Raw genomic sequence first — 14,284 nt, forward strand, 5'->3', positions numbered from 1 at the left:
GGGGCAGCATAGGGTATAAATACATTTAGCATAAACATATTGAACACTGAGTAATCATATTGTCGAAATTTCCGATTGCCGCCGGTAGTGGCCGTGGGGGCAGTGGTGCTCGGGATGGGTTGTCCTCCATGACTGGTCCTGGCCGGAAATATTCGTGGGGAGAAACTCGACCCTTTGCTGCAGGAATTTCAATAACAACTCTTTGGTAAAACAGAAATTTTCCGAAGAAAATTCTGCTAAATGTGAACTATTTTAACCTGACTCTTATTGATTGGAATATTTATCAACAACTCTTTGTTAAGTGAAATCATTCTTCTAAACAACTCTTTGCACCATCGCCAAACCAAACCATTTCATTGAATTCATCAAGAACATGAATGGTAAGGAGAGGCAGATGGTGTATATTTCGTTGGCCGTACCTTTGGCGCTGACTACTGAATGCTTTTCAGTTGTTGCTTTCGCTCTCTGGTTCCGTTCGCTCTTCTTTGCTGCTCCAGATGATCCGTTCGTTACGCCGTTCGATTTGTGAATGAGCTGGGAGCAAAACAACCACTGGTTTTATATGCTCCAGTCCCGTTCATCGATGGCGAGTGGTGGGGTTCTCGCCTTGTTGCTTCGTCGCACCGTTCGCTGCTCGCACGCGATTGGTTAAGGCTTTCGCGCTATTTTCGGTTGCGTGTTTTGTCGCTGTCTGAATGTTTCGTTCGTTTTGACTTTCGATTACTGAATGGCCTATGCTCAGAATTACCTTGGCTTTTATACTTCACAATATGGTGAAAAGAGCTCCCCCTATCCATCGTTGTGAGTAATTTATTTCTTTCAGAAGTCGACTATGTTTACGAGGTGGAGTCTCGAGGCGAAAAATCATAGGGAGAAGACAGTATTGTTTGTGCAAATTCTAAGCGTGATATTATTGAAGAACTTTAGTTGTGTATGAAATTCATTTATTAATTTATTATTCAACCTGAGCTTTTCTCTACACATATGGCCTTATAATAGGTATACTTCTTCTATTCAAATATTGGCTCTTTATAATACTCTTTATGGAAAATCATGGACGAGAACAGCTTTCCCGGGAAGCTCACAAGATTGATCAGAGCAACGATGGACGGTGTGCAAAACTGCGGTGTGCAAAACTGCCGGACTTAACAGTCGAGGCACGATTTTCACGAGATCCGGACAATTTGTTTGCTTCGCGGACGACATGGATATTATTGGGAGAAAATTTGAAACGGTGGCTGATTTGTTCACCCGCCTGAAACGCGAAGCAACAAGAGTCGGGCTAATGGTGAATGCGTCGAAAACAAAGTACATGCTGGTTGGCGGAACTGAGCGCGACAGGGCCCGCCTAGGAAGCAGTGTTACGATAGACGGAGATACCTTCGAGGTGGTGGACGAGTTCGTCTACCTCGGATCCTTGTTGACGGCTGACAACAATGTTAGTCGGGAAATACGAAGGCGCATCATCAGCGGAAGTCGTGCCTACTATGGGCTCCAGAAGAAGCTGCGGTCATGAAAGATTCACCCCCGCACCAAATGCACGATGTACAAAACGCTCATAAGACCGGTAGTCCTCTATGGGCATGAGGCGTGGACTATGCTCGAGGAGGATTTGCAAGCTTTTGGGGTTTTCGAACGCCGAGTACTAAGGACGATCTTCGGCGGCGTGCAGGAGAACGGCGTGTGGCGGCGAAGGATGAACCACGAGCTCGCTCAACTCTACGGCGAACCCAGTATCGTGAAGGTAGCTAAAGCTGGAAGGATACGCTGGGCAGGGCATGTTGCAAGAATGCCGGACAACAACCCTGTATAGATGGTGTGCGCCACGAATCCGGTCGGAACAAGAAGGCGTGGGGCGCAGCGAGCTAGGTGGATTGACCAGGTACACCAGGACCTGGAGAGCGTGGGTCACAGTCGAGGATGGAGAGAAGCGGCCATGAACCGAGGGAATTGGCGAAATATTGTTGGCGAGGCTTTATCAAGATAATTGATGTAAAGCCAAATAAGTAAGTAAGTATGATACGATAAATTATGCGAAAGGACCAAGTATATCAAATGGATTCACACAACAGTTGTTCGACCAATATTGGCATATGGATGTCTTGTGTGGTGGCAAAAAGGCGAAGTAAGACAAATCCAATCAAAATTGGGCCATCTCCGAAAGATGTGCTTGATGGCGATGAATGGTGTGTTTTCTACGGCTCCCTCGGTAGCGCTCGAGGCTCTTTTCGACGTTGTGCCACTACACATACATCTTGAACAAGTGATCTAACCATTGCTTGTCCCTTTCCTTACAGCACGTAATGGGCAAAGTCATGTACTTCTGTTCAGATAGTTAGGCTGCTATGGAAGCTCTAACTGAAGGTCGAAGCTTGTTATCGCATGTCGAACTCAAATTGAGAAACCGAATTCAACTCTGTAAACCTTGTATGGCCATTCTTGGGCCCTGAACCAGCTATTCGGAGCACAAGCAATACTGGAATAGTTTGGAGTCGAGTCGTCAAATAAAATTGTACATTATCGAGCCATCTCCAATTGCGGTGCACACTTAGAAGCTTGAATCTTCAGAACATTCCGTTATTCTTAACTCACTGTGGTAATAAACTATAGGCTCTCTTTATACTTATGCTTATTACAGTGCCCTTTTCAGGGCGCTGTTCGAACCCATTGTGGTTTGAAGCTACATGCTCTCATTTCGCTTATGCTATTTTCCCTCTTCAAGGGACCCCACCCCTATTTCCACCCATCTATCCTTTTCAATTGGGTAGATGATGAAATAGGCTCAAATATGGCAATGGTACAAATGTCCCAATTGGCGATGAACGTGCCTCTGGAGCCGACCTTCTGATACCTGATATGCAATATGACCATAATACCAAATGGCTTTTGGTCATATTTAAGATACATAATGCAAAATGACCTTATGCCAAACGACTTTATGCCGTTCAGAGTAGGTACTCTTTTTAGAGTTATTTTGAACCTTATTTTCGTTGTCAAAGTTGTTAGGGACATTTTGCAGTGCACTTTAACGTAAGTATTTCGTATTAATAGTTTAGAAATATAGGGCGCTAAAATAAAAAAATATCTAAAAATCTAAGAAAAAGGGTTTTTTCTCATATAAATTTTTAAACAAATTTCAATCGTGGTTCGCACATTGTACACGAATCCGATCGCGCCTAAATTTAGTATAGTTCATTAGAATTGGAATTCACAATAGGGCGATATATATTCGCCCTAATATTCATAGAAATGTTTTTAAGAAACCTTATTTTAATCAATTGTTTCGTAGTTTTGTATTCCCCGACAACAGCAACACCGAAGTAACGATCCAGTTGGCGCTCAACTCCGGCGAAGATCTGTTCGATCAGCGGAAGGAACTACTCGAAAAGCTGAACGTGCCTATTGCCGGCGAGTTCACGGTCAACCGTGGACCAGATTGCATCTCGAAAGAACTACTAGGATTCGCTCGGGTATTCAACATGACCAAAGACCAGTTGACTCACTGGATCAGCCAAGAACCTGAGCTGACTAAGACGCTCCTATCCCCGGAATGTGGTGGCCTGGATGAGTCACTCCGAGAGAAGGTTTGGAAGTTCCTGTCCATTCGATTGCAGCTGACCATGCGGATGAGTGGAAGCACGCTGGAGCAAGATGAAGCTCTACTAGCGAACCAGGGCCAAAAAGGAACACCAAAGCTGGGTCACATTAAAAGCATGTTGGTCCAGTACCGAATTGTTGAGAAGCGAATTCTGACCGATGTCGTGGAATACTGCAAGCAGAAGGAACTCGGCAAGAATTGAACTGATCGACCATCCAGATTTGACTTTACCATGTTTTTCCCTATTTCATTCACCCTTTCCTATTCCATTTAGCTTCGAATGTCTCAATTCGTTCACTTTCTTCGTGAAAACTGTTTCATAATCAGAGTTGAGGCTTATCCGATTTGCTTTTGTAGTGCTACTATACCAGTATTGAGTTTACCTAGATTCGCGCGATTACCAAATTATTTTACGCATTGTGTTTCGTTAAGCTCCTAGTTTCCCGCTATGTACCTTACATTATTTAAGAGTCTAAACTTTCTTAATGTTTCCTGAGCTACTAGTTACGGTAGTTATCTAGGCGCACATCACAGTCCAAATACATGAATCATATACCAAGTCGTGCTTGTAGCAAATTATTTTCCGAAATAAATTCCCTGAATCCTTCTTATTTTATTATTGATTTATTTATTTGGTGTTACATCAATCAACTTGACAAAATAATATCAATAATATTTTGCCAATTCACTCAGTTCATGGCTGCTTCTCTTCATCCTCAACTGAGACCCACGCTCTCCAGACAAGATTTGTCATAAATTCTGGACACGATTTTTACGGATAACATAGGAAGGCTTCTCACAGAACCTCCAACAAGATTCCACAGATATCTAGCCAAGATTTACATCGAATTTAATACGTAAGGATTCTGAGTAAGATTCATATAAAATCTTGGACATTAAGGGCTCATTCATTTATTTCATAACGCCAAAAATGACTAATTTTGACACCCACCTACCCCCTCGTAACGCTTTTTGCATGAATATTTTACGAAATTTGTAATGGTCTAATCCACCGATGTACTAAATTCACTCGGTCTGAGAATGGTCAAATCCATCGGTGTACTAAATTCACTCGGTCTGAGAATTGTGACACTTGAGCACGCTCCCGTATGATCCCCACGTGATCTGGACCCGCTCTAGTGTCAAAATTCTTCGACCGAGTCAGTTTAGTACACCAGTGGATAAGACCATAGCCGTAACATAATCCAGACACCCACCCACCCCCTTTAGCGTTATGAAATTTGTGAATGGGCCCTTAGTTTCCAAGCGTTCATATTTTCTTGGGTAAACTCTTCAAGACATCCTGTGCAAAAGCTTTGGAAGATATGGAAGGAATTTGCGTCATTTACTGACTTTTCTCAGATATAATGCGAATATTTGTGCATTTGAAAAATTGGCCCGCCACACAATATTGTTTCTTAGATTTGACCCGCGATTCAAAAAGGTTGGGCAGGCCTGCTCTAAAGCTTGCTTATTCCTTAGGGGCTGTCCATTAATTACGTAAGACAATTTTAGCGGTTTTTCAAACCCCCCCCCCTCCCCCTATGGTAAGATTTTTTGTATGAAAACCAAAATTAATTTGTATGGCGCGTAAGAAATCTCCAAACCCCTCTCCCCTCATAAACTCTTATGTAATTAATGGACTACCCCTTAGCAAGTCTAGTATAAGTCGCACAAGATTTTTCTAGGAATATGTATTGTAATTTTCACGAATGATTAGACTTTCATGACTGTGGTAACCTCATCATCCGGAATTCCACTTAACACAACAAACACGCATACGGCCAAACACTATTCTTATCACTCCACAATCTCCATCGCTCTTCCAAGCCTTCCGCTTCCCGCGCACAGCAACAAGAACACTCTAAATCTGCAGCACCCATTCTGCGTTACTCTTTACCCAGTAACGAGATGTATTTACCTTGTCGACCAAGGTTTATTGATGCAAGGTACCACAATGATGAAATTGAAAAGCTGCCAATAATGATGTCACTATCAGCTGGTTTCGACACACCAGCTGGAGATTAGAACAATGACGATGACTGTAAACATCGGAAGGTCTTCTGGTTTTGTTATGTAAACCAGACCAGCTAGTGAGTCGAGAACAAAGAGAAAATGGTTAACACTGAGTCGGCCGGAGTGAACTGTCATGAACATCATCAGGATAATTGCCTGAGCGGCGGTGATCGAAAAGGGCAGCGAAATCGAAGGCGAAATCTGAGAAACATGAAATTCAGATCATCAAAGCCTAAGTGGTAAAAAAAAATCGCAATAACGGCTGTATCATATATAAAAACTTCAATTCAAAAATTGGGTCCATAAATGAACCTCCCAACTAACAATATAAGCCAAGATTATTTGCTTTGTGCTGTATAACAGTTGAATTGAAGCAGTGAACGCAGCAAAAAATGAAAGCTGTCAAAAATAGGACGATTAGCGTTAATACAGCTGTAACGCAAACGTTTTGCAGCTACAAATCTTAGCTGAATAAATTTCGTCAGTTATCGCTTTTGCTGCTTTCACTAAGCTGCGACCACAGACAAATAGACGTCACACTCTCATCATTGGCCATCGACCACCTTTTTAATGGTCGGTTCAAAAATATGGTAGGTGGCCGAATCACCACCCGCAGCGCTCGCGTCGTTTTTGTTCGTGTTTGACGTTTGCACACTATCGCCACAGACAAACAGACGTAACACTTAGAACAAATGTCGAATTAGGCTTTTCTCTACTCGGTTGAGTAAAAAAAAACTTTTATTTCCTTAAACCTAACTTAAAACTAACACATTATTCACTATTGGAAGTTAGATAGAAACTAAAGACAATGATCAAATGGTCCCTATGCTTTATATAGCTCAGAATGGAATGCAACTGTTTAGATTCTGGGTACTGCGTCTGGTCTCCACTGCTGGTCCGCTAATCAGTGTTTGGGTTTACTGACGAACTGCCGGCTTTCCTATTATTGACACAGGTGTTATGATTCCACATATGACTGCGCGCATGACTCCATTAATTAGCCATAACCAAGTGTCGGCTATCATCTGGTAGGTCTGGTCGTAACTCCTCCCCTCTTAAATCAACTTTGTCCGCAAAGTTGACTAAGCGTTTGGCTCACATTCCTGTACGGTGAAGGCATGTTGACAAAACTTTCGATTTCTCGTCTTCTGTCGTCTGATAATTCATCCGATGACTCATTGCTTAATTCCTCAGGTGCTGTGGCTAACTCCTTCAGAGGTATCTCTTGTTTTGGCATTTCTAGGTTTATTCTGGTGAAAGAGAGTTTTGAAAAGTAAAGCATAACAATTATGATTATGATTATCATTGACACTGTAGATAATCCAATTGATCCAAAGACGTTGAATTTCCATGATAATGAACGATTCTCCAAATGTATCTGTTCCAATTTATCACGATGTTCCAGTGTAAGATTTCGTAAATACTCCGGTGGTGGTGCATCAATTATATTGATTTGGTGAACAAGCTGTCCAGTTGTCGGCATATAAGCTCGTCCTGCTATTGAGATTTCAAAATTAGAGTAAAGTTCTCCGTTGATTCGTAAACTGCACTGCTCAAACTGAATTAAATATGTTCCGTTCAGTTTTTGATCTGAGTTACTACAATTCGAAGAAACTTCCACAACTGCGTTGTTTACCAGAATTGTTCCATCGTTGATTCTCTTGATGATTCCATTCGAGTAAATCCTCTCAAAGCTGCAATTTGAATGTTTTCCTTTAATCAGTAAATCGATGCATTCCGATGTATATGTTAGTGGTAATGTTTCGCAAAGATAATATCCATCTTGCTCAATACAGGGTTGATTTGTTTCAAATATATGTGTTGTATTTCTCAAAATAAAGTTTTGTTGTAGAATGATCCGTTTTTCATCTTTTATAATAGAATCAATGTAATCATATTCATAAATCTCTTTCGATAGCTGGGGAATTTTCAATATGTAGACTATATGCGTTGAATTCAGTACTACCTGTGCTGTTGATCTGGTTAATAATTCTTCGAATGATGATAGGTAAATATCGTGTTGCTGTAATGATGTTGCGATATGGTTAAAGCTGTGAATTGACAACAACTTACTACTGGGAATTCCATGCTTAGCCAAGAGTATAGCATCCTCTAGTGTTTCCATCTGGTTCTGCAATAAATCTAAATTTGATAAAATTATCAATTTACTTATTTCAATCGAGTGATTCTGCATTGCGTCATATTGTTTCCTTAAGAGTTCATTAGTAACGTCCGTTATTCCTTGCATCTGCGCATTTAGTGCTCTGTTGATCATAATCTGCTGATTATTGTTGTTGACAAGCGAATTAATTGATGAGTTTATAATTCGTAAATCCTCCGCATCCGGTGATCCTGCAATCCATTTCCATGTTGATCCTATTGCATCCCATCTTTTAAATCTTCTTGTAAAGGGTTTAATTTTCAAATAAGTTTCATAAAGTTTCTGATTTTTAATTTTGATAAGCTCCTGTAAACTATTACAAATTTCTCTTTGTTGAACATCTTTGTTAATTTTCAATATAACTTCTTTTATATCATCTAAGTCTATAGGATGTATAATTCTAACAAAACCAATCTTAATCTTGGCTTCTCCTAATGGTATTATTGCAAGTGGGCTATTTGAAAGATCATGGATATGCATAAGTGAATTAATAAATGTAAAATAAAATGTAATGGAAACAATAATAAATCTGAAACGAAAAGAATTCAAAGAAATTTCCTTAAATCGCATTTATGAATTTTTCTGTTGGAATTGTCAATAATATATGTATCATGGTTTTCTTTAACTAGTATTTTTTTATATCGACTCTTTTTCTTGGATAATTAATGCATCTTCTCATAAGCTACTGTTCCTGGATCAAATATTTGGTACTGATTATCTTGATTTATTTTTTCATCTGCCTTCCTAAATAAGTTCGTAATCTTCTCATTATTAAAATCCCTTTGTCTACCTCTTTGTTCAAACGTAAGATTTTGATTATTTTCTCCTAATAAAATATTGTGTGGTGTGTTTTTTATAAAAGAGTGTATACTATTATTATATTTATGAGCTGCCATTTGTATAAGTTCATTTACAGATAACTCTGGATTTTCAAGTTTAATACACCTAACAATTTCTCTAATTGTCGAATGGCATCTTTCTACTTGTCCATTCGTCTCGGATCTATGTATTGGTGTCTTATAAATTTCAATACCTAAATTCCTAATTCTTTGTTCAATTACATTGGAAACAAAAGTGCTTTCATTGTCCATAATAATTTGTGATGGCACATCCCAATCAAATAATAACTGTATTAACACATCTTGTATATCCATAATAGATTTCGATTTAATCGATCTCATTTTAAGAAATTTGGAAAATTTATCTATTGAAGATATAAAAAGATTGTTCTGATCGTAAACAAAAATATCGATGTGAATAATTTCACACGGGTAATTTGGAATAGGGGTTTTTACGTGGATGTACTTTTGGGGATTTCTTTCATACTTTTCCGTTTTGCAAATTTCGCATGTCTTTACAAATTGTTGAACAATTTTATTCATTCTGGGGAAGTAAAAATTTTTCAACAACTGCAAAGCATTTTCCTTAGCATTTCGATGAGCATATAAATGTATAATTTTGATTTCTTCCAATTGTCTTTCTTCATCACTTAGGTCAGTAACCTGCTTTTGAGAATATCTCACTTTAACATTTCTTGGATTAAAATGTTCCTTATAAATTTCCTGAATAATAGCCATTATAGGTTCGCTAGTATAAATACCATTCAATAAACCTGGGTTTAAATAATTTTTCATTTTTGATTTTAAAAATTCAATTGTAAAACGTTGTTCTGTGAAAATATGTCTTTTGTAACCTGGGAAAGGAACTTCTAACTGATAATTAGAGTTAGGTCCTATTTTGAAAATAAGTTGATTCCTAAAAACATTGATAGGTGATTCAGTTGATGGTATATAACAACTGTCATCATCATCTGCTGAATTCCTAGTGGGTGTCAAAGAATTATATTGAATTCTAGACAAAGCATCCGCTACAACATTGGATTTACCTGGTTTATAATACATTTCATAATCGTGTTCTTCTATATAAGCTTTCCATCGTTTAAGCTTCGCATTGTTATTTTTCGGGGAAATTGTAAAAGTTAATGGTAAATGGTCTGTATAAATTTTAACCTTTGCTCCATAAATAAAATTTCTTAAAGAACCTAAGGCCCAAACTACTGCTAACATTTCTTTTTCATTTGTAGCGTAGTTTTCCTCAGTCTTCGACAAAGCTCTTGAAATAAATGTTATTGGTCTCTCACCATCATCAAATTGTTGCGACAGAACTGCTCCAATTGCTTTATCTGAAGCATCAGTTGTCAAAATAAAGGGTTTTCCAAAATCTGGGAATGCTAATACGTCGTTTGAAGTTAAAATTTTCTTTAATAATTCAAAAGATTTCCTCGCTAAAGAATCAAAACTAATTTTAAATGTTTTCGAATTGTGTCTAGTTACTTTAACATCAGCTTTATGGTTATCCTTAACCATTTCCTCCCCTCTTAAAAGGTTTGTCAATGGTTTTGCTATTTTAGCATAATCTTTGACAAAGCGTCTATAATAACCTGAGAGTCCGAGGAATGATCGTAATTCCTTTAAATTTGTGGGTTCCGGATAATCCTTAATAGCTTCAATTTTCTTTACGTTTGGTTTTAATCCTTCAGAAGATACAATAAATCCTAAAAATTCTACTGAATTTTTCAAAAATTCTGACTTATCTGGCTGAATTCTAAAATTTGCTTTTCTCAAAGTCTCAAAAACTATTTTTAGATTTCTTAAATGTTCTTCAATTGTTTCACTAAAAATTATTATGTCATCAATATAAACATAACAAATTTTTCCAATGTGTTCTCGTAACACGTCGTCCATCACTCTCTGAAAAATGGAGGGTGCATTTTTCAATCCAAATGGTAATCTGACATATTCATATTTACCATTATTTACTGAAAAAGCTGTCTTTTCAATATCATGTTCTGACATTGGGATTTGATGAAATCCTGATGCAAGATCTAAAGTTGTAAAATATTTACTTTTTCCTAAATTTGCTAATACGGCAGCAGTATCTGGGATTGGATACCTGTCACTTATTGTTTTTGAATTGATTTTTCTATAATCAATAACCATACGAAATTTTTTCTGACCAGAAGCATCTAACTTCTTAGGTATATCCAAACAGGAGAATTATACGGCGAATGAGATGGTCGTATAATTCCATCACTTAACAATTTTTCTACTTGCTTATTAACTTCATTTTTTAAAGCTTGGGGGTACGGATAACTTTTACTATAAACAGGTTTATCATCGGTTGTTCTTATAGTTGCTTTAATTCTAGTTGTAAATGGTAACTTCTCATCGGGTGGCTGAAATAAATCCTGATAGTTACTAAGAAAATTATTCAATAATTTCTTTTCATTATCATTCAAATGATCATTTCTAATTTGAATTTTATTAACCTCTTGAAATTTATGTTGAAGGAGAGGTATTATCCTTTTATTTGCCAAATAAGTTTTTCTTTCGCTATATTTATAACTGCTTTCAGTTCTTTCATTGTATCATGACCTAAAACAGCGTCAAATGTTTTTAATTCTTTCATGTGGTAAAATTTAACAATAATATCCGAATGAGGTTTAAAAAATTTTCCTTGAGAATACTTCGTTATCTTGATGTCACCTCCTACAGAAGAAACATTAAATGGTTTTTTTACAAGATGATAAAATTTTGTAAAGCGTGGGTGAATGAAATTCTTATTCGAACCTGTATCAACTAAGACTTTCAAAGGTTGTTTCAAATTACCATAAAGAAAATATGGTAATGTAGAATCTATCCTAAAAAATTAAACTCTACATTATCATTTCCTTCTATCTCATCTAATTCATGAATTGAACCTTCCGCTTGAGCCTCGTAGGTTCGAAGATATCTATCAAATTGTTGTATATTTGGATCGTCATCATAATTTCCATCGCCAATATTTAGAGTTTCATTCTCTACATATTGTTGGTTATATTGTAGATCTTCAATATTTTGTGAATCTGTTGGTGCAAAATACATTCTCTGTCTTTTTAGTGGTGGTTGATTTTGACTGATATTTTGTGGTCTATTCGCATAATTAACCTGTCGTGACATTAACGACTGATCAACTTCCATCGGTTCGGGCTTGTCCTTCCTTTGTGGTACTGGAGGTTTGAAATTATTATTGTTGGAGATTCCTGGTTGTTGTCTAAATTGCTGCAAATTTGGGTTAAGTTGCTGTGGGAAAAATCTGGGTTGATATTGTAATTGTGGGTTATAATTTTGCTGGAAAGGTCTAAAAGTATTAATATTCCGTGGGGGTATTTTTGGTGGAATGCTATTAAACGTACTTACCGGAATTAAATTTTTAGGTATCGCTCGATGTTCTTCTTTTTTATTACCTTTAATCATGTTTTTTCTAAATTCAACATTTTGAAAACTTACACAATAAGCGTAAGCTTGTGCTAATGAATCAGGTCGGTAATTTTTCAAAAACTGGCCTAATAAATCACCATTCAAGCCTCTCATAAATGCATCCAATGCTTTCTCATTGTATGTATCTATAAGCGCTCTTATTGCTTCAGGGTGTGTGAATTTTCCGTTTGTTTTTATTTGGTTTGCAATTAATGACAATGTTTTATTCACCTCCTCAAAATAATTTTCTAAAGACTTACCTTTCTGTGAACTCGTCATAAGTTGATAATCTAATGTTGTTATATCGCGTTTCTCGCCATAATAGGTTAACAATACTTTCTTTATAGCTATCCAATTAATATTAACATTGGATGAAACTAACGCGTCGTTCGCTTCATCCTTAATTTTGCGTCTAATAATTTTACAGATTATATGAAATTTATTTCGTTCATCAATAGAACTATTTGATTTTGGTTTGTAACTTTGTATAATGTTATCGGCATCATTTATCCATGCTGATAATTCACTGGGGTTTCCTTTAAATATAGGAAGATCTCTAACATAATCAGGGATTTTCTCTATAAAATCCAAATTAATAGACTGACCATTCGGTCCAACTGGAAAGAATGGTGGATCACTAAGATCCTCATCCTGAGATGTTAATGCACTCGCGTTTTCTAAAGCAGCTAGTCTGCTCAGAATATCTTCAACACTGACACTTTGAGTAGTCATTTTGATTGATAGTTGATCGAAAAGATTAATTAAATTTTCAATGATGAAATGAAATGAAAATAGAAAATAAAAATATAAATATGAATCTAAAATTTATGTTTGTTGCTCGTTGCGTTCGTTTTTGGTTGCTCGTTGCGTTCGTTCTTAATTTAATTTGATTTTAATAAATCTTTTATTCAGTTTTAAACACACTATCGTCTATGACGATTTTTCTGGTGGGCGGGTTGAATTAATTTATTATTTTTAGTTTTATTAAACACACTATCGTCTATGACGATTTTTCTAGTGGGCGGGTTGAATTAAATTTAAATTATTTTCACCTTATAAGCTTTATTAGAGCTTTCTACTTTCGCCTTTTTTCTGGCTTTTATTTGATATTTAAATCACTTTATATTTCATGTATTTCTTGTATTTGATTCTTGTATTTATTTGTTTTTCACTTGTATATAAAAAATTGTTTGGTACTTACAGTTTACTTTTGACCATCGTGTGGTACGCACACGACTGCGGGATCCGTGACCGGAAATCGTCTATCCTGTATCGGTGACGCTTCTTCCAAGTTGTGGTCGCAGGTCGGGTTATCGAATCCTATTACTCCGTGTAGACAAGGCCGGATTCCCTGTGATCAGGTCTACACTCGCTCCAGTGATAATCTCCTAACCGTCTCGGTATTGCGGTTGATTCCCTTTTTCTTTCGGTACTCGGGCACCTCTCAATACGGCTACAATCGTTGACTGTTGATTGTGATATTGTTATGTTTCGGAAGTTTCACTTCGTTCCACTACTCTGACGTGTGAACTCGAAGACACTTTAACTAAGTTGCGCACTATCCTCTAATACGGCGTGCTTGCAGAGCTTAACTGATCACTGTGTAACTGAAACTCCTTACTAAGATTTTCACTGTCACTTTTATTCGGGCGCCAATTAGGCTTTTCTCTACTCGGTTGAGTAAAAAAAAACTTTTATTTCCTTAAACCTAACTTAAAACTAACACATTATTCACTATTGGAAGTTAGATAGAAACTAAAGACAATGATCAAATGGTCCCTATGCTTTATATAGCTCAGAATGGAATGCAACTGTTTAGATTCTGGGTACTGCGTCTGGTCTCCACTGCTGGTCCGCTAATCAGTGTTTGGGTTTACTGACGAACTGCCGGCTTTCCTATTATTGACACAGGTGTTATGATTCCACATATGACTGCGCGCATGACTCCATTAATTAGCCATAACCAAGTGTCGGCTATCATCTGGTAGGTCTGGTCGTAACTGTCGATCAAAATCATAGTCATGAGGACATGTACGCCCAATGCTAAAATCGGTGTGTTTGGCCGATAGGCCAACAGATGGCGGTAGTGTGCAAACGTCAAACACGAACAACAACGATGCGAGCGCTGCGGGTGGTGATTCGGCCACCTACCATATTTTTGAACCGACCGTTGAAAAGGTGGTCGATGGCCAATTATGAGAGTGTGACGTC

General features: G+C 37.4%; 2 protein-coding genes across 9 annotated transcripts in view; one reads left to right on the forward strand and one right to left on the reverse strand.

The window, feature by feature from the left end:
- Window positions 1-4,157, forward strand: part of LOC5580263 (histone-lysine N-methyltransferase setd3) — a 477,985-nt gene extending 473,828 nt beyond the window's left edge. For all 8 annotated transcript variants that reach the window (XM_021854751.1, XM_021854752.1, XM_021854754.1 and 5 more), the window contains exon 4: window positions 3,290-4,157. In XM_021854751.1, the coding sequence (XP_021710443.1) occupies window positions 3,290-3,800 (511 nt within the window). In that variant the 3' untranslated portion in view covers window positions 3,801-4,157. The remainder of the gene's footprint in view (window positions 1-3,289) is intronic.
- Window positions 4,158-6,350: 2,193 nt separating this feature from the next.
- On the reverse strand, window positions 6,351-14,069 carry LOC110678847. The gene is made up of 2 exons (XM_021852367.1): window positions 13,275-14,069; window positions 6,351-8,304 (listed from the first exon to the last, which is right to left on the reverse strand). The coding sequence occupies exons 1-2, from the start codon at window positions 13,289-13,291 to the stop codon at window positions 6,675-6,677; spliced, it is 1,647 nt and encodes a 548-aa protein (XP_021708059.1). The 5' UTR covers window positions 13,292-14,069; the 3' UTR covers window positions 6,351-6,674.
- Window positions 14,070-14,284: the final 215 nt, after the last annotated feature.

Source organism: Aedes aegypti, chromosome 3 (assembly GCF_002204515.2).
Source record: "Aedes aegypti strain LVP_AGWG chromosome 3, AaegL5.0 Primary Assembly, whole genome shotgun sequence".
NCBI lineage: Eukaryota > Metazoa > Arthropoda > Insecta > Diptera > Culicidae > Aedes > Aedes aegypti.